Here is a 26,667-nt window from a genome sequence, read left to right as displayed (position 1 = left end):
TTATAGTTTGGTGGCATTACTATTCACTCATAAGTAATATACCATAGTGTAAACACATTGGAGTATTATTTTTGTGGTGATCACCTAGTATCTAGGCTAGCTTGTGCGCTTCAATTAATTTTACAAGCTATTTAGTATCTCCTTCATACAGAGTAGCTTTGACCAACAAAACTCGGATAAGTAGAAAAACATCACATAGTGTGTTTGCCTTCATCGGGAATAGCAATTTTGAAATGGAGCCAGAAGTACTTGACAGTTAAGTGTTTGGGATTTTAGTGCTTTTGAGTTACTAAGTTCTAGTTTAATAATTTATACATATTAAATGAATTTCTTATGACACAAATAAACGGTTTGAACTAAAACTATTAGGATTTGCCGAACTCACTTTCAACACTGAACGTCAGATGTCGTGACTTCTAAGTCACTTAACTTAAAAGACGGTGTGTAATGATCATCACATGATACAAACACAGTGATCAAAATACCAAAGCGATTCATTCATTTAAAACAACTTGCCCACATATATATACTACTAATTACCAAATTAAAAGACTACACAATCGTACGTGTTACTACTAATTATAAATACTCTCATATATGTAAGCGTAACATGTATAAAAAACTTGCTAGGGAATTGCAATTGGAGAATTGAGCTGCAAGGATTGTGACTGAATGACATCAGTCTGATCAGGCAAATTGAGTGGTGGCAAAGAGAAACGTCCATAAGTAGAGCTTCCTTTTCTTATTTCTTGCATAGTAAGCAGAGCTGCTACTGTGATTCTAAATATTCCTTCCCCTGCAACTCCTGATCCTAATACTAATCCTCTTTCTACATCACACGGAGGCGGAAACACTGAATCTATCGTACTTTCACACTCTTTTACAAGCTTTGATATCAAATCTGTTGTGAAGAATGGCTGCTGAAGCACCTTTTGTATATACGGCGAACGCAGTAATCCACCTGTTCGCTTGTCGTATTTCTTCAGTATCTTAGCCAATCCTGTAAAAATAAAAGATAACTACGTGTAACTGTCTGTTGTCTGTTGATAATAATTATAGTTAGGAGTAGAATTTAATTATATACCTGTGTAGTTAATGTTACTATAGTTGATTAAGAGCACCATTTCACCATGGAAATCAACAATGTCTTTTCTGATTTTTGCTAATTCTTCTTTGCAATCTGTCTCAGAGGGTTGGCTTCCATTTGGCCCCCATGTATCAATTACTCTCCCGATCCTCTGTTGCAACTCCTGCATATCAACAAACATTAATTATTTTATCAATCTCTCTGTTTCTAAAATTTTACCCAAAAATATACTATATATTAAAGCCCGTGCCAGTACCACCTAATACTATATGTCATATACTACTTATTTTGTCTCAATTTATATGATACAAATAAAATTCAGAGAGTCAATCAAATCGTTCATATGTTTTTTGAAGTTGTTTATTATTGTGAATTATAGTACTTTTTATTTAATTTTTAAATATATAATAAAATATTTTAAATTGCTAATTATTGTGATTCATAATACTTTTACTTAATTTTTAAATATATATAACCGAATATTCTAAGTTATAATTATTGTGATTTAAGTATTTTTTAAATGTAATTTTCAAATATATAATATTCTAAAAAAAAAAAAGTAAAACAAATAAATTAAAATGAAGATAACAATCGATGGATCCCAACATTTCAAGAAAAGCACAATTCAAGTACATATTGTTGTGGCATCTTTGAGCTTATTCCGTAAAGATACTTTGTCCTCTCGTGTATGTGACAAGCCTTCTAGAAATAAATGTACTAAGTGGCATGTCACTACTTTTGGACTATGTACTAGGTTGCTTCATCAATTTGCTTTTATGTGCCTTGATCGGGTCGATTGAGCTAATTTTGAACGAATTATAATGAATTGAGTTAATAATCAAATAAGTCATTAACACGTTCAAAAATTAGTTGGTTTGATATGAATTTGGTCAAAAGGGCTAAATAATAAATCATTGCTCAACTCGCCAATTCTCATAAATTTGAAATCTATACAACTTTAGCTAAAGATATTAAGTCAAAGAAAAAGATCCATATAAGTACTCATTGGAAATAGGTTTTAGAGAAATTCGATATTACTACTACTATTTATTTATGTATATTATAAAACTTATTTTTCACTTTTATTTTATTTAGTATAATAACATGAGTTAAAATTAAATAAAATATTAATAATTCATATAGTCAATCACAATTTATTTAAAATTAAGGTGTAATTATTATTGTATTGGACTTTTAATTCCAAATTGTACTAATCTAATTTGAAAAAAAATCTCTTTAACTCTACGAGCTATATAATAAGATTTGCGTATACTCTATTCTTTAAGATTCCATTTTACTGGATATGTTATTATTGTTGTGACTAACTCAAACTACTTAATTCACCTCATTACAATTAATCACAAAACAAAAAAAGATTAGAGTTGGAGTTATAATTGGTGATCCATACCTTGTGTCTTATAATGAAATCCTCTTCTTGTTCCATGAAAAATGCATTGAATTTATCAATCTCATTGTTCAACAAATACACAAATTCAGCCTCTGCCTTACCATACTCCAATGATCCACTCATCATTTGTGGTGCATATGAAGAAATCAATTTCACCAATTTCTTCAACTCTTTATATGACAAAAACTTATCACCCCACCCTGGTAATGTTTCTTGAATTTGTTGCTTCAATCTTTTCCCAAATTTCATTCTCTTATATTAAAAAATAAAAGAAGTTCAAATTGCTACAAAATGAGAAAATAAATATGTTGAGGGAGAAGAGGAGTATATATTATAGTGTGTGATAAGTGAAAAAAAGGCAAGAAAATGGGGTTGATTTTTAACAAGTAAAAAGAATATTTAGAAGCATATGCTTGGCGTGTTGAATGACAGTTTTTTTTTTATAAAAAAAATTAATTAAATGAAAGTGAAATTAAAAGGGGTAGCTGAAGTAAGAGAATTCTAAGCATATTCGTAAATGACTTTTTTTTATTTTCAACACTAATTAATGTGAGTGTCATTTCTCACATGGTAGTGATATTAGAAAAACAAATCATAGCCGTTGAATAGTTAAGTGGACTAACGTGGCAAAGATCAAATCATGGCTGTGAGTCTGTGATTGTTAGATTAGCATTAGGATTATGTAATTGGGAATTGGAGAAGTGGATGATCCTTTGGAATCTACCATAAGGAAAGAGAAAACCAAAATTGGGGATTTGAGAATATGTTTTTTCTTGTTTTTTAAAAAATAAATAGGAAATGCTCTCTCTAACGTAGTTTAAAAATGTACTCTTTCCGTCCATCTTTACTTGTTTACTATAGTAAAAAAAGTTTTCCAATAATATTTATCCAGTTTAAAAAATCAAGAGATAATTGATTTTTTATGTCTATTTTATCTTTGACATTAAATACTATTCAATATCTACATTTTTCAATTTATTAAATTTAATATATTCAAAGGGTAATATAGTCATATTATCATATTATTTATTATTTCTTATTCACTATACCAAGTTTATTGTAGACAATTATTATTAGACGGAGAGAGTAACTTGTGGAGTCTACTTCTATATTCAAACATTTGGGGTTATAATTTGATCGGAGTGACTTTTTCTTGCCTTAAAGTTTAAAGGATTTCAAGAATTGAACAGTTTAAAACAAAGACTAGTCTCCAATCCTCTAGTAGTAGTAGTAGACATGTAGTTATATCAATATGTACTATTACTAGGATGGATGAGATTCCATCCCGTATATCTGGAGGTTTTGTGTTTAATTATGAAAAATGAGAACATATCTCGTAAAGAGTATTTTTTTCTTAAATTAATTTATAAGATGTGAATCTGAATTAATTGAACTAATGAATTTCAAATATGAAATGGTTATAAAATAAAATAAGAAGTTAGACTAATAGTTATACTCTTTCTGTTTTTAATTACTTGTCCATTTTTAAATTGAAATAGTGAATTTACTATTTTACCCCTATTAATTATGAAGTGGATTATTTAAAAATTTAAGATTTTCAAGAAGTTATATTTGTTTCATAGTAATTAATTGAGAATATAATAAGTAAAAAAATTGTCATTTCTTGATTAATTAAAATAGACGAGTAAAAAGGAACAAATAAAAAAGAAATATTGGACAAGGAACAAAATACTAATTTATCCACCCACATGGGAAAATATTGAAAACCAAAATCAGATAATTAGGTTGGCGTGTGTCCTTAACTAATTATATTGAAGGTTTGGAGTGATGACTTCTTCTCTTTCTCAAGATTTGGTTTTATTCGTATATTTGAATTTTTTTTGTTAATATGCATTTCACAATCATTTGTTTTTTAAAAAAAAAATAAGAAAGTCAAGATATTTGATCAAATTTATGAAGAAAGTGATATTAAACAATAGCAAAAGTGAAAAAGGTAATTACTCTTAACATAAGTTATGTTTTTAATTGTTCAAGAAAAAATTATCATTATAAATAATTTTCATCTAAAATTAATTTTTGCATGTTATTTAAAGTCTCTCCTAATAACCATTTCAAATAACTTATCTATTTAATTAAATACTAAACAATAATGGAAATCTTTTAAAATGCTCTTTTTCATGATTTTACACTCAAATTTATCTTTGAAAATATTGTCCCAAAAAATTGCCATATCCATTTCAAATATGCTTTTATTGAAAAAATATTGTCCCAGAACATCTTCGCATGGCGCATCTTTTAGCAGCGGTAAGCTTGCCGCCGGTGACATTTCGGCCGGCCGGAGGGCACTATCTGCGATTAACTACAAAAACTCAGGCAATAAGAGCAGTATCGCTTGAGGAAATTCCCCCAAATGCGGTTCGACGGAAGCTCGATTCAACATGGAGAGGAGGTTTCAGTCTTGGGGTAGATTTGGGTCTTGCCCGTACTGGACTTGCCCTAAGTAAAGGATTCAATTTTCGACCCTTAACGGTAACCCAATTTCATCCGCAAAGCTCTCATACACACCCACATTCATATACTGGAACTTTGATTTGGTGGATTTTAGGTTTTGGAGTTGAGAGGACAGAAGCTTGAACTTCGAATTATTGATATTGCCCAAAAACAGGTATACATCTTCTTCATGTTTGATGTAGAAAGATTTAATTTTTATGGTAATTTATAAGCTGGTTATTGATGTGATTCTTCTTGAATATGATTTAGTTACTCTTTTCATTTTATTTTTGTTAAGAATTAAATTGATAGTCCACTATCTGGAGTTTCATGAGTATGGTTTTGTTGGGAGGTTAGGAAGTGGATGAGTTTATAATTGGACTCCCTTTGTCAAGTGATGGAAAGGAAACTCCACAATCTAACAAAGTTCGGAGTGTTGCTGGTAGGCTTGCTGTTCGAGCTGCTGAGAGGTAGTAATCATTTAGCAGTTTTTGTCTGTTATGGTTTTCTTTGTGAAATCAGGCTAAGAAATGAAAAAAAGAGATAAAATTGCAGGCTAAATAGATAATAATATCTCTTTTCTGTTGGTTGATCTGAATTGGCAATGTGGGCCAATTTCAACATGCTGGTTTTAGAGTGCTCAAGTTGGTTGTGTGAAGTATGCTGTGATGTTGCATTCTATACCTGAGTAGCTTCAAGTGCTAGTGACATTGCATATTTGTCAAACTTGATGATGGTCGCTCTCTCATAAATAATAGAGGATAGATGTTCGACTCATCTAATGAAGATATTGTTAGATGAGATAGTTTAAGTCATTAAAACTGCAAGAAGGTATCATGCAACATGAAGCACTCACTTGAACAAGAAATCTTGTCCTGCCTTGAAGCTTAGTACATGTCTCTAAGCCTAATGACAAACGGACAGATCAAATATTTGGAAGTCTATTGGTTGAACTATCTAGAACATGCTTGCTTGCTATGCTTTACTAACCAAAACTGATCTGATTATTACACACTGGGGCTACTAGTTGACTTCCTATTTTCAGAAACCTTTGAGCTAGTATGCTTTGGTTTTACATTCTTTTTATAAGTTGGTTTTACAAATTATTGACACTAAGTTCATCTTGTAGTTCACTAGTCATTCTCTCGTGACATGTTTAAATTCATTTTCTAAAGTGGTGAGGGACCTTCTGCCATAATTTGTCATCTTAAATGTCAATTTTGTCCTTTTAGGGGATGGAGAGTATATCTGCAGGAAGAGTACGGGACAACAATTGACGCAATGAGCTACATGGTTGATAGGTAATAAGTTCTTTCGACTTATTCCTTTATTTATTGAATCAGTTGCGGGGAAGCTCTTTCATTCCATCAACGGCCAATTCTTTCTCTTACGTGAGGAAGTATCTAGGATCTGCAAGGAGGAATCATGATCTCATTTGGACATCGATGAAGTTTGTCTACCTCTCTTGCTAATAAATTGATTGTCAAATGTATATGAGAAGGGAGGGTATCCTTTGAACAGTCTGTTACAACTTGCAAGAAATTATTCTGAAGTGGCAGAAACATCTATTAGTAGTAGACCTTCACTTTTTTTCCCATTATAAGCAAGAAAAATTATCTAGTTAGGAGCTAGAATGAAGATCATTAGACTACAGTCCTAATCCTAGTAGATGGAAAAAAACTACTCCCTCCGTTTCACAAAGAATGACCTAGTTTGACTTGGCACGAAGTTTAAGAAAATAAGAAGACTTTTGAATTTTGTGGTCCTAAACTAAAGCTATGTCAAATGTACAAAATTGCCCTTTAATTTTGTGGCCTTAAACATGCCACATGGAAAACTGAAATTAAAATGATACCAAAAAAAGAAAGAGGTTATTCTTTTTGAAACAGACTAAAAAAGAAAGGAAAGAAAGGAGGTCATTCTTTTTGAAACGGAGGGAGTATGAGATTTTTTCTCATATGTGCTGGTGAGAGGATGCAAGTAATCAATGGAACTATGATAGCATGCTAGTCCCACGGGGTTGGTCAGTTATACAGAATGAACTTTGATCCGTTGATCATTAAATCTAACTTACCTCAGATAATATATTGCCAATGTGAGCAAATTCAGAAACATTAGCAATTAGCGTGTGTCGTATATTTGTTCTAATATTGTAATTAAAGTGTCTTGATGAAAATTGGCATAAATAGGTTGTTAGATAAGGTTCATGATGGGGTATATTAGACGAAGATAAATTTATTTTGATATCAGAATATTATAAAAATAAAATTCTAAATGAACCGAACAACTATTTTTAGGGGCCTCGGAAAATCTGCTCGTGAAGGGAAACAGGACGCCTACGCTGCTGCTGTATGTATTCAGTTCAATTCATTGTCTTTTTTCTACTTCTCCTGTATATTTTTTTCAGAGAGACTGAAAATAGTAACTTTTGATTAAGAACTGAGCTTTATTGTATAATGACAGATGGTGCTTGAGAGGTACTTTTTAGAGTCAGGTCGGAGAATCGAGCTAGTGTTACCCAAGCAGTTGGATCTCCAAGAGAGGTTAAAGAAGGGGTGTTCTAAGGATGCTGATTATTCTACAGATGAATCTGATTAGTTGAATAATTTGCAATGCTTTCAGGAACCCCTCCCAAAACTTCCTAGTTGTAGGAAAGAAGGTTGAATAGATCAATACAGTTATTGTGATAGCTCTAGCCACTTGAAAAGTACTTGTACCTTTAGAGGACATGGATGGTTTACCCTATTATATGTTTTTAAAGTATCATGCTCCTGTATAGCAAGTTAGATAGGAAAAGCACTCATGTATCTTGTTCGAGGAAAAGGTATAGGGATGGTCATGAATGTGATAGACACTGTATGCAATGAACTGATGAAATAACCTGCTTGTTGGGCTTGCTGATTCCTCAAATTTGCTACTGCTGTTACATATTTGCAAAATACGTGCATAGGAAGGGGGTAAGCTATGTTGTTCGGACTCTTATAGAATACAACTAGGTGTGTGTCGGATCCTCCAAAAGCTATGCATATTTGGAGGATCCGAGCAACATAAGTTGTAAATATAAAGACATGAGTTGTGCTCAAACAATAAGATAAAACAGTTTCATTATAAGAGTCTCTTTGGGGTGTTAACATTGTCGTCGTAGCTATTGGAAAACAAATCCCTGCATAGCTCTCCATAGAACCTGCTCACCAGTTCAATGAAGACAGGGCTTTTGAGATTCTTCCAACAGTATAACAATTCTTCCACATCTGCCAAATCCCTCATTTTCCCCTCTTCCACAATCATCTCCACCAGATAATTCTCAAAGCTCCTGCATGCATCTTCCACATCATCCAGAACTGGCACTTCTTTTCTAGTTGCTGTACTCAATCTCACGTAAGCCGGGGTGAGGGGTGATGGAAATGGTGCTTTGTTGTGAAGTTCCACTTCTGAGAAACTCTTGAGCTCCATGACTTGGTCCTCCTCTCTCCCTCTTCTTCTTAGCCGTTCAGTCTTATGTACTTTACGGCGAAACCTAAGTCTTCTTATAAAGAGGGGCTTTCTGAGTCTGAAATTGAATGACCTTACTATTTTCTTGCATGGATTGAAAAGCTTGCATTTGAAGCGACCAAACACTTTCACTTTCATTGTTGGAACCTTTATTTTTTGAGGAAAAGAGTACTGATAAAGCAACAAACTTGGGAAATGATTGTTTTCACGTTTATCTTTCTTTCAATTTGGAAATGACAGGAGAGTTGTTGATGTTCTGAGACAAAATGTTAGTTTGTTGAAAGGTTGGTGTGTGTGGGTGAAGTATGGTGGAAGGGGTACCCCTTTTTCTAAGGTTGGGAAAATGATGAGTTGTGGACAACACGTTTCATATTGAACTAAAGGTGGTATGCATGAAAGAAATGTCTTCAAAACTTTGGAGTTGATAAAATTCCTGTAGAGATTAATAAATCAACATAATGTGCCTATTCGATTCCTGGAAAAACCAGAATTTTAATTATAATTCTTGATCCGTGTTGTTGAATCATTCAAAAAGAATGGGTAAATAAATGATAAGAAATCAACTAGGAAATTAAGTTCAAGGTGAGAAGAAATGTACATCATGAGTGTGCACAAATATAAGATGAACATTGCGTACCCAGAAAGAGTTAAAATATCTAATTGTTATTTCATACGATTTATTTGGACGAGGGCTGGTAATTTAATAGTCACCAGGCTATTATTACACCATTTATCAACGAAGAGAATACACAACAAAATACAACAATGACGACTACGCCTCTATGTCAAACTAGTTGAGAACGATTACATAGATCTTCTACGTTGACTCCATTCTAGTTGGACGCATTTCAGTCCAAATATAATACCAAGAGTTCACCTTTAAGCATAAAGAGCACCAGCTCAGCTTCATTTTTATCACCATAAAAGGACAACGGTATGCCTAAGCAAAAGTTAATGAGAATTTATACAGAACTCCTCCTCTTCTTTTTTCTCTCTTTCTTCCTTTTCTAGACTAAAATTTGGCCTGGATCCTCTAGCACAAATGAAGAATCTTCTTATTGCAACTGCATCGCCAGAGTGAAATCACTTCAGAACATTATTAGTTGGGATCCTCCCAACTGAAATAATATGAAACAAAAACAAGAAGGTAAAATTTAGGAAATAGACTCTTAGGGGAGGGGCCTCTGGAGGAGAGAGGAAGGGAAACGTAAACAAAGACAAGTGGAAAAGAATAAACCAGTAAAAGAGAGGATCCTCTACCCTTGGAGCCAGCAGAAAATGCCCAGTTCCCACCCATAAATTAGAAGTCCAAGATGCATTGCCAGCAGAAAGATAGCATAACTTCAATCACTCAGCCCCCTCCTGACGTAAGGTATCTTCAATCCGAGGATGCTCAACCTATCAGAAGCAGCTAAAAGGTTGCTTTCCCTATTGACTGAGAGCCTGCTCAAAGCATTCGATGAGCTTAGCTATAATACATGACTCCTAATAATTGATTATGCAGTGTCAAGATTATCATTTGCTTAAGCCTAGGTGGGTAGAATTATCCAGTACCTGCGCTGGTGGAGGATAGCATATACTTGGTGAAGTATTGGAGGCCCAGTCACCACTGTTATCAAAGAGAGCGCGGACACCACCATTTCTTCACATGGTATCAGAGTCTTCGTTTACCTGATCTTGGCTCCCATGTTATATTGTCCACGCTCTAAATGTCCAATCTTGGGTGTATAGGGGGTGTTAGAGTCTCACATCGGTGTGGGTTGGGGTTGTGTGCCTCATTAACAATCCTCACCTCATGAGCTAGCTTTTGGAATTGAAATAGGCCCAAGGTTCAAATCTTAACATGGAGGTTGGAGATATGGTATAATGCCTCAGAATGTCCATTCAATTCTAGCCAGCACCTGAATAATGCATGAGAATAGAAACTTCTCAGAACCCAAGGACTCTCGATGAGCAAGTAGAGTGCTATTTCACTTCAAATCTTATGAGCCACGATTCATCAACTTAAGAAAAAACAAAAAAAATGTTAGAAAAGAACATAGAAATAACACTTATTAGACTTTTCAAAAATCTCTTTTCAAGTAGCAAATTGCCTCATTAGATCTAGTAGTGCACAATTCAATACCACAATGATGATATGTACAAATTCATTTTAACAAGGGCATCAAAAGTTCTTTAAATACAAAATTCTAGTTTGGTGAAAATTAAAATTGTAAACGAGTGGAGAGTTCTCTAACTTTGGAATAACTTTCAAGCCGAACCAGGTAGCATAAACTGTCTCCAACATGTCAATGTGGTCATAATACATTGACATGGTCAAGTTCAGACAATGTTTGATTCTATTGAATGGAGGAGCTCTTTAACTGTTCCTTGATTTTGACATCCAGTGGAAGCTGGTCCCAATTTTTAAAGGCAAAATCCCAACCTATATTCATAACACCAAACAATTTAATTGCAATTTGCTAGAAGTTCGCAACATAAATTTGAAAACCAAATCTACAAAAGCAAAAACTTAATATCAAGCAACTGTAGGGCAAAAGAAGATCTTACCCAATCACGGCAGAATGAGCGGCTGTAGAATTTAGTCCAACTCTAGTAGAGGCAGTTGCAAGTTGAGATTGATCATTAAGTCTTTAATAGTGATAACAATAAGCTGATACCAAATAGAAGGACACAAATGATTGAGACAAACCTTCGAGTCTTTGATAGTTATAGAAGCTAACAAGAAACTAATGGCAAATAGAAGGAAAGAAAAGATTAAATCATTAAATGCAGATACTTTAGAGTTTGAAGAGTACAACATCAAACAAAAAATACCATGTAATATTCAGATTACTCAACTTATGAAGACCCAAACTTCAATATTTAGCATAATGTCTTTCCTTCTCACTGGTTTCATGGAGATGCTTTTAAGAAAAGGTAAAATTCACCCGTATACAGGAAGAAACACAACTCTTTGATACCTTCGTGGAGATACTTACAGCCTATTTGGATTGGCTTAAAAGTTGGGCAAACCTACTTTTAAGTCATTTTTAGCTTTTGGGAATGTATGACAAAGTTAAAAATAGCATTAAAAAAAGTCATAAATGACTTGAAAAAAGTTAAAAACCAAAAGTAGGACTCCCCCTACTTTTTATTTTTTGACTTAAAAGTCATTTAAAGTTTGACTTATTTTTTGGACTCAAAAGCTACTTTTTTCAGCCTATCCAAACAGGCTCTCACACTATCTTTATGAACATTATTTCTAGTTTCTAGAAGCTCTTTTTATACAATCAAGTCATTATAAGTTTAAAACTTTATTCTTATGCAACCAATCATTTCAATCTAAGAGGATGGAAAAAGACACAAGAAAATACTAATGGCATCTTGAAAACTATACACGTATTTATGGTTGATCTGAAGATAATGTATGAGCTTAACATACCTTCAAGATGTAAAATTTCTGATATTAAGATACCTCAGAAGCCTCAATGCTTGGAACAATTCTTGGGAGCAGCTTAACTTGAGGTACTGAATTAGATTCATCGTTGCATGGAAGAGAAGGTATCTCATTTTCCAAAATAGAATAAGCATCCGCAAATGCCTACAGAAAGTAACTTTTATTAGAATAGTTATATGCAGCCAATATTCAATGATCATAATTTTTAGTGCGTATTCTAATCCATTCAGTAGCAACTTCAGTCCCAAAATAATAGTGACTTAGGAACACCAACTTTAACCATATGTCAAACAGATGCACCCAAAGAGAATACCAAGAGTTTGTTACTTCAGGCTATATTAATTAAATGAAAAAGTAGACAGTCGCTTTGAGTCATCAAAAAGCAGACAGTCGCTTTTAAAGGACAGAGTATTTTTAGCTGACTTTTACATATTTGAGGTGTTAAAGAATGACAGAAGTCCCACATTGGTGGTTAATGAGATGGGTGGACTCCTTATAAGGCTTGGGCAATCCTCCTTCCTTTGAGCTAGCTTTTGGGGTGTGAGTTAGGCCTAAGAACTAATTTAACACGAGGGCATAAGAGGAATTAATGCTTTACACTTTTAACTGACATATGCTACCTTTTCAATAAAAATAGATCCCATGTAGTGATGGCAAATGGGCGGGTTGGGTCAAATTTGGGCAGGTTGAAAATGGGTCAACATAAAATGGGTAATAATTCAACCTGCCCATATTTGATATGCATAAAATTGATTGGGTAACAAATGGATTGGGTAAAATACTAGTTTACCCATATTTACCCATATTTTCATGAGTAAATAGTACTCTACTTTAGAATTCAACATGGAGAAAATATTTTAGTTTTTTTTAGATGAAAAATGTTGAAAATGCTTCATTTAGTTTTATTGTATCATAAAAGTAAAAAAAAAAATCCTAACTTTTCAATATAAAATAAATTTATGTAATAACGAAGGGAAAATATTTTTAATTTCAAAGTAAAGGAATAGTTGCATTTTAGGACTAAAACATGCTTAATGCACTTTAAGCTTAAGCAATGTTAATACTAATACATGATTTGCTTATTTTACACTATTATTTATTATCCAATATAAAATTAAACAAATAAAAAAATATAATTATAATTAACAAAAGAAGTGTACATTTAAAATATATATTTTTGTAGGGCCAAAGACTACACATTTTCAATTATAGAGAAAACTAATTAGTTCTATAGAAGAACATAAAAAGGAAGAGAAGTTACAATTTTTTTTAGTGATATCATGAATTTTGAGTGAATAAAAGTTAGAAGCTTAACCCATTTGGTTAATCCATATTTTACCCATATTTTACCCATGTAAAAAGTCACTCACCCAACCCATTAAAATATGGGCAGGTTACCAAAATATGGGCTCATTTTGCCAGCACTAATCCCATGCCATTTGAGAGATGTAACAAGAGATTTCTGATTCAAGCTTTTACATATGCAAATTACGCTCGAAGTAGAGGAAGTACTGTGTCGAGATTGAAACTTAACAAATTAGTAGAATAGTGAAGTAAGCAAACTGATAGAGGGCACCACCAAGAGTGGAGCCCAACGCTTAATTCACTTGCATCAACTGTATTAATATAAGAAAATTACCCAATGAAAAATCGAAAGCTCCTTTAATCTACGGGTGATTGAGGGATATGTCTGGTTAATTCATTAAACCAACACGGGACCACTGCTAGCCAGCCTAGAAGGAATTCCTTGTTGCCAACCTCTTCGGAGATTCAAATACATTTTATCCTATTGATTTTTAAAAGCTAAGAAACCTGAAGTATCACAAGTTCTCCATTTTCACCCGACCCACAAGTTTTTCTAGTTCTACTAACATCGTGATCATAACATGGACTTATATTTCTTGCTTATTATCCAATTTCATAACAAATAATTTCTAGAAAATTTATTACAAGCAATTCTAACTAACCTTGATGCATTGGTGTATGCGAAAGCAGTTCCGCCCCACATTATTGGTTGGGTACAGAGGATCATCAATGCAAATTGGATCAATGCTACAAAATAAAACCAGGGAATAAGAAGGAAGGAAAATCATCACAAAAACGAAGCAAGAGATTTACAAGAAACAAAATCAGGAGGTTCAGCAATTTGTCACACCTGCACCCTCTTTCTCTATTTATGTATAAGCCACTTCCTTGTATTGAGACACGTATTTGACGAGGATCAAACACATTCCTGACAACAAAAAGAAGGCTTTACATCTGAAGTACCCTTTTTTGCATCTTTTTTTTTTGAGGGGAGCAGGGGTATCATAGTGGTTTGGACTTCAGACATATAAGTTGAACTAAAATGTGTGGCTGCTGCTTGTAAGAACGAAATATGAGATAAAATAATTAAGGAAATACAAGCAGCTCAAACTCACCCAAAGAAGTAGAAAAAGTCCATCAGGAGGCTCCCCAAGTTCTACAAGATAAGATCAAAGAAAGTTGCACTCAATAACTGTTATGCATCAGAAGAAAAAAAAATAAACGAAGCTTAGTTCTAATTAATTGAAACAGAGTCAACTTCTTCCATAGAGGCACTGCAGCATTTAACAAGCTCGTCAAGTATAAAATTGTAGGAGCAACCCAATCATATTGCTATGAAATTAGAAAGGCATGAGCCTCTGTACAAGCCTATCCAACTAACCTGCACATATCAATTCTGTACAAGCATAGAGCAGGAGGAGGTGGATTTTTTAATTTTACATTGAATATACTAGCAGTTATGGATGATATACACAAATGTCCCTTGTTTAAGCGATCATTTAGATTTCCTCCCTAATATTAAAAGTTTGTGCAAATATCACCCTTGGGAAATTACCCTTCCAGACAACATTAGACTCGGGTCTAATTTGTTCATATATTCCAACAAAACACCAGACTGTCGTCTAATATTTGCAATAACAGACAAAATTTTAGACCATGAACGTTTTCTCAGAAGATTTCAGTTTGCTCAAAAGAGATCTTTCAATTGTAGTCTAAAAGGTTCACAATTGAAAGAGGAATAAAAAGTGGGTCACTTTCTAAACAGATGTCCCAAATAACCGATGAAAATTTCACAGTATTTACCCAGAAAATCGTCTTATGTCGTATCACAGGTTCTTCTTTATATTGTGAAAGGTCTTATGAATGTTTCCATCACAATATGAACAACCCATAACAAAAACAATGGAGACATCCATCACAAATTCAGTGGCGGATCTACCTTGTGCATAATGGGTGCTTAAGCACCCACTGCCTTTTGTGACAACCAGTAATATTTATGTATAAAAAATTAGTATTTCATTGAAATGTATTAATAGAGCACCCATTTTAAGTAGTAATTTTTGAGCTAAAAACGTTGAGCACCCATAATATAAAATTTCTGAATCCGCCACTGATCACAATCTATGTTGAACATGTCAGGCATACTGATGATTCCATTAACAATAAAACAGGGGTCAATCGCCAAAAAATTAAATGTACAATAAAGAAAACAAAAAAGAAAAGGAAGGATTCAATCATACTTGGTCAATTGGTCGACTGTGATGATGTTCATGCTGCAAAAACCGTGTGATCAATAGTACCTATTAAATGGTGAAGAAAGAGACATTCAAACACATTAACATCAGGAGCTAGAATGAAATCAAGGGAAGCAAAACATCTGAGGTAAGAATGCCAAGAATTGGAAGACAATTGAATAAGTTTCACTATTTCACTTTTGCTTGAAACAAATGGGTGAAAAGTTTGACAGATGACTAGATTGAATAGATAATGACCACAATGCAGATATTTCCACTTCCCAACGAACAAAATTTCTGTTTGACTTTGAGTTAGACTCAGAGACCACAATCTAATTTCCAGATATTTGCCTCATTCAAGAACTGAAAAATAATGAATCAAGATAGGGAACACTAAAGTAACTCCAGTCAGTATTTCATGCAATATAATCTTAGATTCTAGAACTTCATCAAAATGCTAGTTAGAATAAGTCACTCGTCTCTAAATGGACTAAATGGATACATCAACCCACCCCCGAAATTCTAATTACATGTAAATCAAGGTAAGGACGTTTAATCTTCAGTCTTCACTACTAGAATGAATCAATTGTGAGAATAAATATACCTTGTGCTGGGAAAATAGGAAAAGGAAGAGAAAGGAGGGAAAATGGTAGTAAAAGAAGAGGAGGAGAAAGCTAAGAAGATTTCTGTTTTTGAATGCATGGTTTGGATAGAAAACAAGAATGGAAAGGAAAATTGTTCGACTTTTTGTTGTCAATGATTTAAATTTCAGGCAAAGAAGAAAATGGTACTCTCTTATTTTCATCCCCTAATTGTTACAGTACCAAAGCAAGAGAAAGGAAAACTCTCTAAGCTGTTCCTTTCTTTCTCTTTTTTTTCTCTTCCTTCCAAGCAAAGGATAAGAGTAGCTGGCCAACCTCCATCTCTTTTGCTTGGTTTGAGTTGAAACATGGAATGAGTGTAAAATTGTTTGACTTATTTGTAATTGATTAAAATTCTGGGTCAAGATGAAAATGACTCTTATTTTATTCTCTAATTTCTACAGCACCCAAGCAAGAAAAAGAACTCTTTAATCATTCATTTTCTCTGCTTTCTAAGCAAAGGAGTAGCTAGAAAATATCCTTCTTTTGCCTCAACTGCCCACGCATAATAGAGTGTCAAGTAGGGATTGAAGCAGCTTAGCAAAGCAGTCAGCGCAGGAAATGAGTAGATGGCAGCAAAAGAAGTAGGTGCACTGTATATTCACCATTCATAAATCAAAAGATTGAAGGCACTCATAAATATACCAACGTAGCTTATTTTTTGAAAAGTTGAACAGTTTAAATGTGCAATTGTGGGAGATGGCAGAAAAGGCTAGATTTTGGCATGATAGATGACTTGGCAACTCTCCTGTTAAAGACATATACGGATCTCTTCAGCATCACCTCTTCCAAGACACTCTTACCTCAGATTTCAGACTAGAGCACTGTTGGCTTATCACTTTAGAGGAACTTAAATGATTGGGAATTGGATAGATACCTAAGCCTTTTAAACTTACTCAGCAGCACTCCCGCAGCCTCTTCTTCATTTGATTGTATGATTTGAAAAGGTAAATCAGAGGGCACCTTCTCTTTAAAATCATGCTACTCGATTTCTACTCAAGTTTCATCTCAGAACACTCTCTGGCCATGGAAATCCATATGGAAAGGCATGGCTCCACTTAAGGTCAAATCTCAAATGTTTCTCTTGGTTAGTGTCCAAAGTGACATGTGTCACACAAAGCAACCTTCAAAGAAGAGGTAATGCAGCTATGCAACAACTGTGTACTATGTGAATTGTGAAGAGGACAAAATCCATCGCTTTCATCATTGTAAATTTACTGAAATCTGGAACGTTATTCTCAACATATATGGCATTGTTGGTATGCCCAAAACAACTCTACAGTTGTTCCCAGGATGGCGGAGAAGAGTAATGTATTTAAGCATAACCAAAAGAACAAAACTTGAATATCAAGTCAGAAACAAGTATATAGACAACTGAAACACTTTTAGGTAACTCTATGAAATATTGATGCTAAGAAAGCTTACTAGACAATATGAACTTAAACCGCCTGAATATGACTGGTCAAGACTGCGATCTGCTAGGAACTGTTTTAGCACCAAAGCAAGAGGTGTGGCAGCAGGAAACTGTTCTGTGAGCTCTTTTACCTATCATCAACAATGGAAACACATCATATGATAAATCTACATGCATAACCAATTGACAGGCTCGACATAACAAATATCTAAGTGATAAAGATTAAGAGAATATAGTTCTGAATTTGATCCCACAAGTATTCAGATGCAATCTCTTCAACACATACCAGCTCTGTGGTCTGTAATCCTGTATGAGAAGGCGATTTGAAACTAATATCAAGTCGAACTGCTTTTACATCCTTCACACATTCATTCATCTTAGACCACTGTGGTGAAGATGAGGAATCCGAACAAGTCGAATCAGCCTGAAAAGTATTGCCTTCTTCAACAGTCAACTGAGTTGGTTCAGCTTTTGGTGTTTGTAAATTTGATAGAGACGACGAAATGAGGTCATGTGGAACTTCCACCACAAGCATTATAATTGGTATCTGTAGAAAAATGGAAGCAACATAGCATGGAACAATGACTAAGGAGGTCAAAGGTACTTTTCTTGTGATAAAAGAGAGAAGGAAAAAGGTATTGCGATTAACATAAAGAAAAACACTAAGCTGATGAGAACCCAGAAGGAAAAGGATTTTGGATTTCAGAGACATTACAGCAGTATTTTCCACGATCTTCAGAGAATCATTTTTTACCCACTCCTGGTTAGCCAGATATCTAGCTGCATGCTGCAAAGTGTTCTATGTCAGCAACAAGGAGCTCCATTTAGAATAAGCTATATTTGTATCAAATTGGACAACCAAGGGTGAAATAAATACAATGTTCTTGTATGGTACCCTTTTTTTCCGTCCATTTTTTAGGGACATACTTCCCTTTTTAGTTTGTTCCAAAAAATGACATATTTCTCTTTTCTGAAACTATTTAATCTTCACATCCCCATTATACCTTAGTGACTTGTTGAGACCCACATGGTATAAAGTTCACTCTTCAATAAGATAGAAAATGAAAATACATGTGGAACTCTCACCACCACTCATCTAAGAGGATAACTTTGATATTTTGTATATATTTGATTTATACGTCAAAAGTCTTCTTTAATTTCACAGACTGTGACTATATAGATAGCTAGACATGCATAAAATGGGACGGGGGAGTTGCACCCAAGGGTGTGGCCTAGGGGGCAATGAAGTGGGTTGAGAACCATGAAGTTTTAGGTTTGAATCCCAGCAAAGACAAAAACACTAGGTGATTTCTTCTTATATGGATTTGGAGGTTGGGTTAGACTCAAGTGTCATATCTTTATATAGTATCAGAGCCAGCCTCATCCATGTTTGGGCTCCCAATCCATGCTCTAATTAGGCCTAGGCGTGAAAGGGGAGGTGGTAGAGTGAGTTAGAGTCCCCCATTGGTTGGGCAATGGATTGATGGTCTGCTAATAAGGACTCGAGCAATCCTCCCCTCATCAGCTAGCTGTTAGGGTTTAGCTAAGCCCATCTGTCATATCTTTACTTCTCTTTTTTTTTTTGTGTGGGGTGGGTGGAGGTGGGAGCAGTTGAGGGGTCATGAGGAAAATATTGGTTAATGATTAAAGAATCAGCAAGAAAATTGCTGTTGTATGAAAAGTTTTATGTTAAAGAGGTTCTCTCCTCTTCTTCTTTTTTTTTAGGGGGCGGGCTTTAAGTTTACTCGCTCTTGTTTCACTTTTCCAGAGTCAATTTGACCATTTTTCAGAGCTAAATTAGATTACATTAATTAAATATTTTAAAATCACAATATACATATTCAAAACTATACACGAAGTATTATAAGTTGCAACTTTTTTCTCATATCAATATGGTGAAAAAATATATCATAAAATGTTGGTCAAAGTAATGTAGCACTCTCAAAAGTGAAACATGACAAGTATTATAGGATGGAGGGAGTACAAAAAGATCATGACTTTCAAAGCAAGCATAGCATTTCCTCCTTCAATTATTAGAGAAGAATATTTCATGTGATCCTGGTTACCTGAAGGCATGTTTCTTTGATCCCATTTCGCCCCTCTAAGATCCCAGCTTCTTTAATTGGTTCCTATGGAGGAAAGAAAAGAATATAACATGATCTCCTTTCTCCAAAACTCTTTTTCTCCATACCTAAAATATATAACGTAAGCACATATTATGCAAGACATGCTTACCAGATTCCTCACAGGAGGAAGAGAAACCACAAGGTCCACATCACTCGATGGGAGTGACAGCCCAGTAGCGTTTGAACCAAAAATGTTTGTACGAGATCTAGGCCATAATACTTGTAGAGAACGTGCAACGCGCTTTACAGCCCAATTAATGTAAGGCTTCCTGATCAAATTCTCAGAGGCAACCTTGAATATCATTAGAGATAACCAACAATAAGCATCAGGTAATAGCCAATTGCCGGATTTTTTATCCTGAAAATCTGGTTAAATTACTGAAATGATACTGCAGAAGCTACTACTCTCTTGGGACTCTACCTGTTTGCAGAAGTTCTCAATTTCATTGTGAAGGCGACTATGGATCATTGAAAGACATGCCTTCTTTGCAGTAGAGTTCAGCGTTTCGGGAGGTTGAAGTGGGAACGCTACATCTGGCTGGAAAAGAAAAAGAATGAACAAAAGTATAGCTTTCTTTTTTTTTGAAATAGTTAACTTTGTATTCACACAAAAGACCTCATCAAGAAATTGATGAGGAGGGATTTGAAATAGGGCTTTCCATTCAAGCAGACAGAAACATGTGAATAAAGGAGTTATGAAACTGCAAACCGGATTCTCAGATTTGAAATTTACATGTTCTTGATCGCGAGTTAACTGTGAAATTGCGATGAGGCGATCCTGCAGCAAAGCTCCAGGTAGAGGTTGCGTTAACTGATGGGCTGAGAGACTTTTACTCCTCCAAGCAGGCCAAACTACTTCACTACCATCCATCCGTATACAGGCTTCTTCAAAATTAATTCCATCATGGAACCAACCTTTGACACCCCACTGCCTAGGGCTGGAGCTACCAGACCGAACCGTTGGAAAACCTCTGTGCCTTCTAGTATCACCAACTGGAGAAGGAGGAGGTGGATGAGGGGCACGTGGAACACATAGGACAACAGGTGATGGAGGCCTCTTGATCCTAGGTTGCTCCCGCCTGCTGGGAGGAACACAAGGACTTTTATGATCATGACTGCGCTTAAAATCTGATCTTGATCTCTCCCTAGACATACTGGGAATGACAATGGGTCGTAGAATGGGGTATGGGAGTGAATCCACAGACTTTGCTTCACCTTCAGCAGGCAAATTGGACAAGGATCCTGAAGCATTCTCTACTGTCACTAGATCTGCTGCCGATGATGACTGCAGGACCTTGCTGGTAATCTCACTTCCGGGTATAACATAACCAACAGCCTGATGTCCTGAACCTAAAGGATCGAATGGAGAGCAAAAGGAAGCACCAGAAGGAGAAGTCAAACCATTTGTACTGTAGGAAGATGAGAAGGCAACCATATCATCAACTGCCCTATTCATGTCTGCGTCCCTCCATGCCCATGAGCTATCATCCGAGCTAAGAGAGGGAGGACGTGAAAAATTAGTACCAAGATGATCAGAAGGATTCCAATACATAACACCACCTCCAAAGTACTGATTATAGTCCACTCCGGAAACAGCATGTACCTCTAACTCTTCTTCAGACAACCAGTGATAATCATGATCTTCACCCACATCATGTGAATTTGCAAGATCGGAGAAGTCCATTAAGTCACCAGAATACACCCTTTCATCCTCAGTACTCACCGCATTGCAGTGCATGCTTTGAGCTGCTATATCTTGCTGGAAAGACGTTCTCCTAGAGATAAACCCAGCATCATAATTGCATGTAAGTGATGGAGCAGCTAGTCTATTGATACTGCGCACCATTGGGGGCCAATCTAAACTCATTGGCAAAGGTCCAGATATGATTCCAGGGCACCCTGTTTCAATTGAAGAATTTCTTACATGACGTACATTGCGTAGAAAAGAATGACGAAAATGACTTTTCCAGTTGTGACTGACATCAAGGTGCAATCTATCAGTAGCCCGTGGGAGATGTGAATCACCGCATGGAAGATGAACAGGAGCTACACTGGGCCACTCATACGAAACATAAGATGGAGAATTCATCGGCCCTGTATCATAAACATCAACACTTCTTTTCTCCTTTAACGAGGTAAAATTTCTGTTGGGATCACCAACTTTAATTTGCTGCTCAAGAAAACCTGATCTGTTCAATTTTTTAAACTCCTTGCCGTTTGAAAGAGTGCGTTCAGATTCAATCGCAGGCATTACAGAAGATATAGCAGAATTGCCTTCCCTATTGGTAGTTTCCACTGCAACAGCTACCGTTCCATTTTCCATCACCCCCTCAGTGGGAAAATGGTCTGTCAAACAAGGATTCCTGCAACCTTCAAAAGAACCAGCAGAACCACAATCCCTACTGGTTCGACTCAGAATGCTCATTTCTGGTTCACGTTTCTCATTGTCAATACAAGAATCTTTTGATCCGCTTTGAACAACCGAATCTATTACAGTGACACAATCAGAACTTGGATCCCTATCTCGGGAGTTGACAGAAATAAAGGACTTCTGAGAATTTCTTTTCTGACATTTACCATCTTCTCCAGAAGTTATCAAGCTAGGGTTTTTAATCTTGTTTCTTTCTTTCCTTTTCTTCCTTGAAGCACTTCTAACAGTTTGACTATCTGGTCCTTCACCCTGTCCCTGCAGAAAGTTAGTCAGTTACAAACTATTTACCACATAACTTGGATATCTGATGCATAGTGGAAAGATAATTACAACCATATCGATCAAAGATGGAAGACTCTCTTTAACACGATCCTTCTGTTGTTCTCTGTTGACCGATCCACTAGGCAAACTGCTATGTACATTATCACCACAAAATTTATCGACCAAACCAGTAGACGAACTATTATGTACATTATCACCACACATGGATGTGTCTCCCTTGTCCTGCATATAATTTTAAAAGAAAGTAAGGGAACACATGGTATAGATTTTTTTTATTTCTAAAACGAATTTCTATGGGAAGTCTTCAAGATCAAAGTTGTACCTCAGTGCTTTTAACAGGCCTTAAACCATCTGTTTTAGGTTTTGGCAAAGAATTTGATTTCTTCACCTTACGGTTTTTCCCTTTTTTCTTACGGTTAGAAGCACCAAGTATCTCTTTGTTTTGCTTTGGTGAGGAATTCAAGTTTTCATCCTCTAGTAGCTCATACTTTGTACAGTCAAGAGAAATAATCATGAGTAACCCCCGTAATTTTCTTAATATACAATCTGAAAGAGTATTAACAGATTCTAATGAACTAAAGAATAGTTTTTCACTATCAGGAGACTCGCAAACAGAACGTGGACATGCCAACAGCACAGTGGAGATTTCCTGAAGCATAAACAAACAATCAAGTAACTGGTTGAATGAACATGAGACTCCAAATACTGATGCATGACGCATGCTCTTTTTTGCAACTCTTGCATCTGACACTCTGAGATTCACAAAGTTTCTTCGATCAGACAAAGTAGGGTTACCCCTCAGAGGTTGTTCTAGTGTTGAACTGCATAGCCAAGCTTTATCAGCTGAAACACCTCTTTCCCCTTTCAAAGTATCAGCAATCTGAAAGATATAATTGGAGATTGGACAGCATAAGCCTGTGTCAAATTCTGATGACTGATGAGCACCTATTAAATATGCAGGAAGAATAGAAGACTCTTCTAGCAATGAGAAGCTTAAACAGCTGAACTCCTTGCATCTCAATCATTTGATTGACATTGTCAGGCAGGACAGGAGTGCTATAAGACACATACTAGGATATATCATTAATGTTACAGTTGCTATTTGTGAAAAAATATGAATTATGGGAAGTATATCAAACCAAAATCAAACAATTATAGGTGGTATGTTATAAAAAATTATTCACTGCTTTAACATACACTACCAGAAGCAAATATGCTGGGTTTACTGTTTTGCTCTGCTTCTTTCTTTTTCTTCTTTTTCTTCTTTTTTCTGAGAAATGAAGCAAACATGCTGTTTTGAGGTAACTAGAGGAAAGAAGTAGCATATTCTATATTTCAAGTGATTTGTAAGTCTTCCCTGGGGAAAAATATAGTTTAACAGTGAAAAAGAAGTTATCCAAAGATTCAAATAGCTGCCAGTAACCAAACACATATTCACTGACATGCTATGACCACCTAAGTTCTCGGACTCGGGTGCGGATGTCCGGTACAAGTGCGAATCTAGAGGTAGGGTCCTCTAAGATCTAAATTTTAAGATTTGGGGATACGGATCCATGAAAGGATACAGGTGTGTGGATAAGGCTAAAGTAATTCAAATATCTAAAAATAGAGTGATGAAACCTAAATTATGAGATATTATGTGGAAAACTTAAGGAGAAAATACTGATCAAGAGGTGAATCCTATAAGGAGATAAAAGGAAAGGGAGTGAAAATAGAAATTTATATATACAAGGTTTTCCATTTTCTTCAGTTTACCTTACTTTTTATTTTGATTACATAAATCATTGAATTTGTCTAGAATTTCTCCCTCGAATTTGGTCAAAGTACCCAAAACCAGTTGACCGAATCGGGTACGGATCCCACACCCACACGACACGGGGGCGGCACCAAAAGTGAAGAGTCCGAGCAACTTAGATGACCACAGGGCTACTTTAGAACGAAGAGAGATGTTACATAAAAGGGATGTACATACATAGGGATAGGGTACCTAAAAAATCTAAATCCACACACATTTACTGGCATGCTATGACCACCTAAGTTTCGGACTCGGGTGCGGATGCCCGGTACAGGTGCGAATCTAGAGGTAGGGTCCTCTAAGATCTAAATTTTAAGATTTGGGGATACGGATCCATATATGGATACAGGTGCGGGGATAAGGCTAAAATAATTCAAATATCTAAAAATAGAGGGATGAAACCTAAATTATGAGATATTATGTGGAAAACTTAAGGAGAAAATATTGATAAAGAGGAGAATCTTGTAAGGAGATAAAAGGAAAGGGAGTGAAAATAAAAATTTATATATACAAGGTATTCCATTTTCTTCAATTCCGCCTTAGTTTTTACTTTGATTACATAAATCATTGAATTTGTTCAGAATTTCTCCCTCGAATTTGGTCAAAGTACCCAAAACCAGTTGACCGAATCGGGTATGGATCCCACACCCACACCCACACGACACGGGGCCGGCACCAAAGGTGAAGAGTCCGAGCAACTTAGATGACCACAGGACTACTTTAGAAAGACGAGAGATATTATTTAAAAGGGATGTACATGCATAGGGTTGGGAAGAAGCTGGGGTTCTGGCAAGAAGCAAAAGTAGGTGGAGAATCATACCAGCCATCGTATGGTGGACAATCTGGAAGGAGAGAAATTCTAGGTGTTTTGAGAACATAGAAAATAATATTGAACAGATCAAATTGAATTGTATCTTGATTCTATGTGTTTGGTGTAATCAAATTCGGTCTAATGATCCTGTTTCTATTATTGATGTGTTAGATTCATTATAGACATGGGATCATAGGATCTGGATTTACTTGTAAATATGGCCCTAGTACAGCCCATGTACTGATCTGTTTCTATCAATAGACACAAAGTTACCAGTTTTTTTTAAAAAAAAAAATAAATCTAAATCAGTTATAGTTTGAATTGACTCAACCAATTGGTAAAGCATGAGAACAAGATGTGAACTTACTATTCTATTCTATGAAAATATAGAGACATGTCTTAGTTAAGAAGTTGTGTGATTTGATAGTTTAGTTAATTATCATGGATGCCTGCAGTTTATACTCTCTTTTGCTTTTCCAACTCAAAGGGGCCTCCTCAACATTCCTTTAAATTTCCTTTATTACATCTCAGCTAATTTTTTGATACAGATTTTAGCCTACTGGCAAATCTTAGCCACTTACTGTTTAGCTAGATTCCTGAGGATTCTGAAATGTGTACTTTCCATTTAACATGCTATTTACTATTCCAAAATGTCTATGTCATTATCTCTTTCCTATTAGAGGGCAAGTTCAGCATTTTAACAACCATGAATGAAAATGCCACCACAGATACAAATTGAAACATATTGTAATCTCATTGAATGAACTTGTAGCACATTAAACAGCAATGTAGCACCAAATAACAAACATAGATCAATCTGCTAGTCAAGAAAAACGCTCAACATAAAGAAGTACCAGTGATTTAGCCGCCTTCCCTAAGCCATTACGAAGAACCTTGACCCTTGTTGCCTCATCTAACTTACCCCACCAATCTACACACCCTTTCTTCCTCCAAAATGCATTTGCCCCTACACCTACAGAATTCACCTTATCTTTCAGCTTTACACCTCTCTTTTTCCCATTATTATGATTCAGCCATGCCAATCGTAATGCCACCTCCAACCTATTCGCCGTGAAAGCCTCGATACTATAATAACCCTTCTCTTTCAACCACCCCAATTCCACCCATTCTGAGCTCAACCCACTTTCTTCCCCCCTCAAAAACTTTCCATTCGTAACACCATCCATTGCATTCACAAAAGTATCCACATTTCCAACAAATTCCTCACTTACAGTCAAAGAATCAACAAAATCCAACAAACCCGAAACCCCATTTTCCCCTTCCCCTTCTTTCGAGCTGAAAATCCGTACCGACTGACGAACTCGCCGTTCCGACTCATTCGACTCCGCAACTCGAGCTAATAACCCATGAGACTTCCTGAAACAAATGCTTGGAAGATCAGAACCATCTGAAGGCATGTCAGGTAGGATGAAGAAAAAACCATGACCGTTGGATTGAAGTTTACCAAGCATTTGCAACAGGATTTGAACGAAATTCGAGTGAACAATTGTGAGATGAGCTTGGCGTTGAGGAATCGAAAGGGAAGAGAACCATTTGATAAGCGATGATCTAGGGTTAGGGTTATGATTAGGAAATGGGGGGTTTTGTGAATTGTAGAGAGAAATGTGAGATGTGAGGGAATCAAAAAGCTGCTGTCTTGAATTGTTCATAGATTTTTGGGGCAAAGGCAAACTAAAGTTCGATTTTTTCATTTTTTTTCAGGTGATTTTTGTGAAGTTTTTCAGGTGATT

At 35.5% G+C, this 26,667-nt stretch overlaps 4 protein-coding genes across 10 annotated transcripts; 1 reads left to right on the top strand and 3 right to left on the bottom strand.

Annotated features, from left to right (window-relative positions):
* Positions 1-516: 516 nt before the first annotated feature.
* Positions 517-2,832, bottom strand: LOC125824825 (SPX domain-containing protein 3). Its single transcript, XM_049504177.1, has 3 exons — positions 2,496-2,832; positions 1,085-1,250; positions 517-1,000 (listed from the first exon to the last, which is right to left on the bottom strand). Exons 1-3 carry the CDS (start codon positions 2,742-2,744, stop codon positions 627-629), a joined length of 789 nt encoding a protein of 262 aa, XP_049360134.1. The 5' UTR covers positions 2,745-2,832; the 3' UTR covers positions 517-626.
* A 1,902-nt stretch (positions 2,833-4,734) lies between these two features.
* On the top strand, positions 4,735-7,847 carry LOC125824830 (uncharacterized). Its single transcript, XM_049504183.1, has 6 exons — positions 4,735-4,985; positions 5,062-5,121; positions 5,304-5,416; positions 6,179-6,247; positions 7,244-7,295; positions 7,410-7,847. Exons 1-6 carry the CDS (start codon positions 4,740-4,742, stop codon positions 7,542-7,544), a joined length of 675 nt encoding a protein of 224 aa, XP_049360140.1. The 5' UTR covers positions 4,735-4,739; the 3' UTR covers positions 7,545-7,847.
* A 120-nt stretch (positions 7,848-7,967) lies between these two features.
* Positions 7,968-8,716, bottom strand: LOC125824836 (transcription repressor OFP17-like). Its single transcript, XM_049504188.1, has one exon. The coding sequence runs from the start codon at positions 8,574-8,576 to the stop codon at positions 8,052-8,054; it is 525 nt and encodes a 174-aa protein (XP_049360145.1). The 5' UTR covers positions 8,577-8,716; the 3' UTR covers positions 7,968-8,051.
* Positions 8,717-10,194: 1,478 nt separating this feature from the next.
* LOC125824808 (uncharacterized) lies at positions 10,195-26,667 on the bottom strand. 7 transcript variants are annotated; one of them, XM_049504158.1, is made up of 19 exons: positions 25,771-26,667; positions 22,633-23,190; positions 22,359-22,532; positions 22,175-22,283; positions 20,331-22,084; positions 20,019-20,135; positions 19,707-19,889; positions 19,538-19,600; positions 18,187-18,258; positions 17,758-18,018; positions 17,483-17,602; positions 15,423-15,482; positions 14,298-14,338; positions 14,033-14,110; positions 13,845-13,929; positions 11,863-12,021; positions 10,989-11,091; positions 10,676-10,863; positions 10,195-10,441 (listed from the first exon to the last, which is right to left on the bottom strand). In XM_049504158.1, exons 1-16 carry the CDS (start codon positions 26,626-26,628, stop codon positions 11,887-11,889), a joined length of 4,668 nt encoding a protein of 1,555 aa, XP_049360115.1. In that variant the 5' UTR covers positions 26,629-26,667; the 3' UTR covers positions 10,195-10,441; positions 10,676-10,863; positions 10,989-11,091; positions 11,863-11,886. The 7 variants fall into 7 exon arrangements, with proteins under 7 accessions (XP_049360115.1, XP_049360116.1, XP_049360109.1 ...); XM_049504159.1 differs by having other exon boundaries at positions 22,175-22,277; positions 22,362-22,532; XM_049504152.1 differs by having other exon boundaries at positions 10,196-10,441; positions 20,331-22,283.

The sequence above is a fragment of the Solanum verrucosum genome, unplaced genomic scaffold, assembly GCF_900185275.1.
Source record: "Solanum verrucosum unplaced genomic scaffold, falcon-dt-bn FXZP01000080.1, whole genome shotgun sequence".
In the NCBI taxonomy this organism is placed as follows: Eukaryota; Viridiplantae; Streptophyta; class Magnoliopsida; order Solanales; family Solanaceae; genus Solanum; species Solanum verrucosum.
This window is presented reverse-complemented; position numbering and strand designations above follow the sequence as displayed.

Excerpts from the sequence above, each read along its gene's own strand:
- LOC125824836 (XM_049504188.1), bottom strand. The coding sequence starts at position 8,576 with ATGAAAGTGAAAGTGTTTGGTCGCTTCAAATGCAAGCTTTTCAATCCA.
- LOC125824830 (XM_049504183.1), top strand. The coding sequence starts at position 4,740 with ATGGCGCATCTTTTAGCAGCGGTAAGCTTGCCGCCGGTGACATTTCGG. Across the intron at positions 5,122-5,303 it reads TTGATATTGCCCAAAAACAG|GAAGTGGATGAGTTTATAAT; the intron begins GTATACATCTTC and ends TTGGGAGGTTAG. Across the intron at positions 7,296-7,409 it reads AGGACGCCTACGCTGCTGCT|ATGGTGCTTGAGAGGTACTT; the intron begins GTATGTATTCAG and ends GTATAATGACAG.
- LOC125824808 (XM_049504152.1), bottom strand. The coding sequence starts at position 26,628 with ATGAAAAAATCGAACTTTAGTTTGCCTTTGCCCCAAAAATCTATGAAC. Across the intron at positions 22,284-22,358 it reads CATCTTTGATCGATATGGTT|GGACAGGGTGAAGGACCAGA; the intron begins GTAATTATCTTT and ends AACTTTCTGCAG. Across the intron at positions 19,601-19,706 it reads TTCCTCCTGTGAGGAATCTG|GAACCAATTAAAGAAGCTGG; the intron begins GTAAGCATGTCT and ends TTTCCTCCATAG.
- LOC125824825 (XM_049504177.1), bottom strand. The coding sequence starts at position 2,744 with ATGAAATTTGGGAAAAGATTGAAGCAACAAATTCAAGAAACATTACCA. Across the intron at positions 1,251-2,495 it reads ATTTCATTATAAGACACAAG|GAGTTGCAACAGAGGATCGG; the intron begins GTATGGATCACC and ends GTTGATATGCAG. Across the intron at positions 1,001-1,084 it reads TAGTAACATTAACTACACAG|GATTGGCTAAGATACTGAAG; the intron begins GTATATAATTAA and ends TTATTTTTACAG.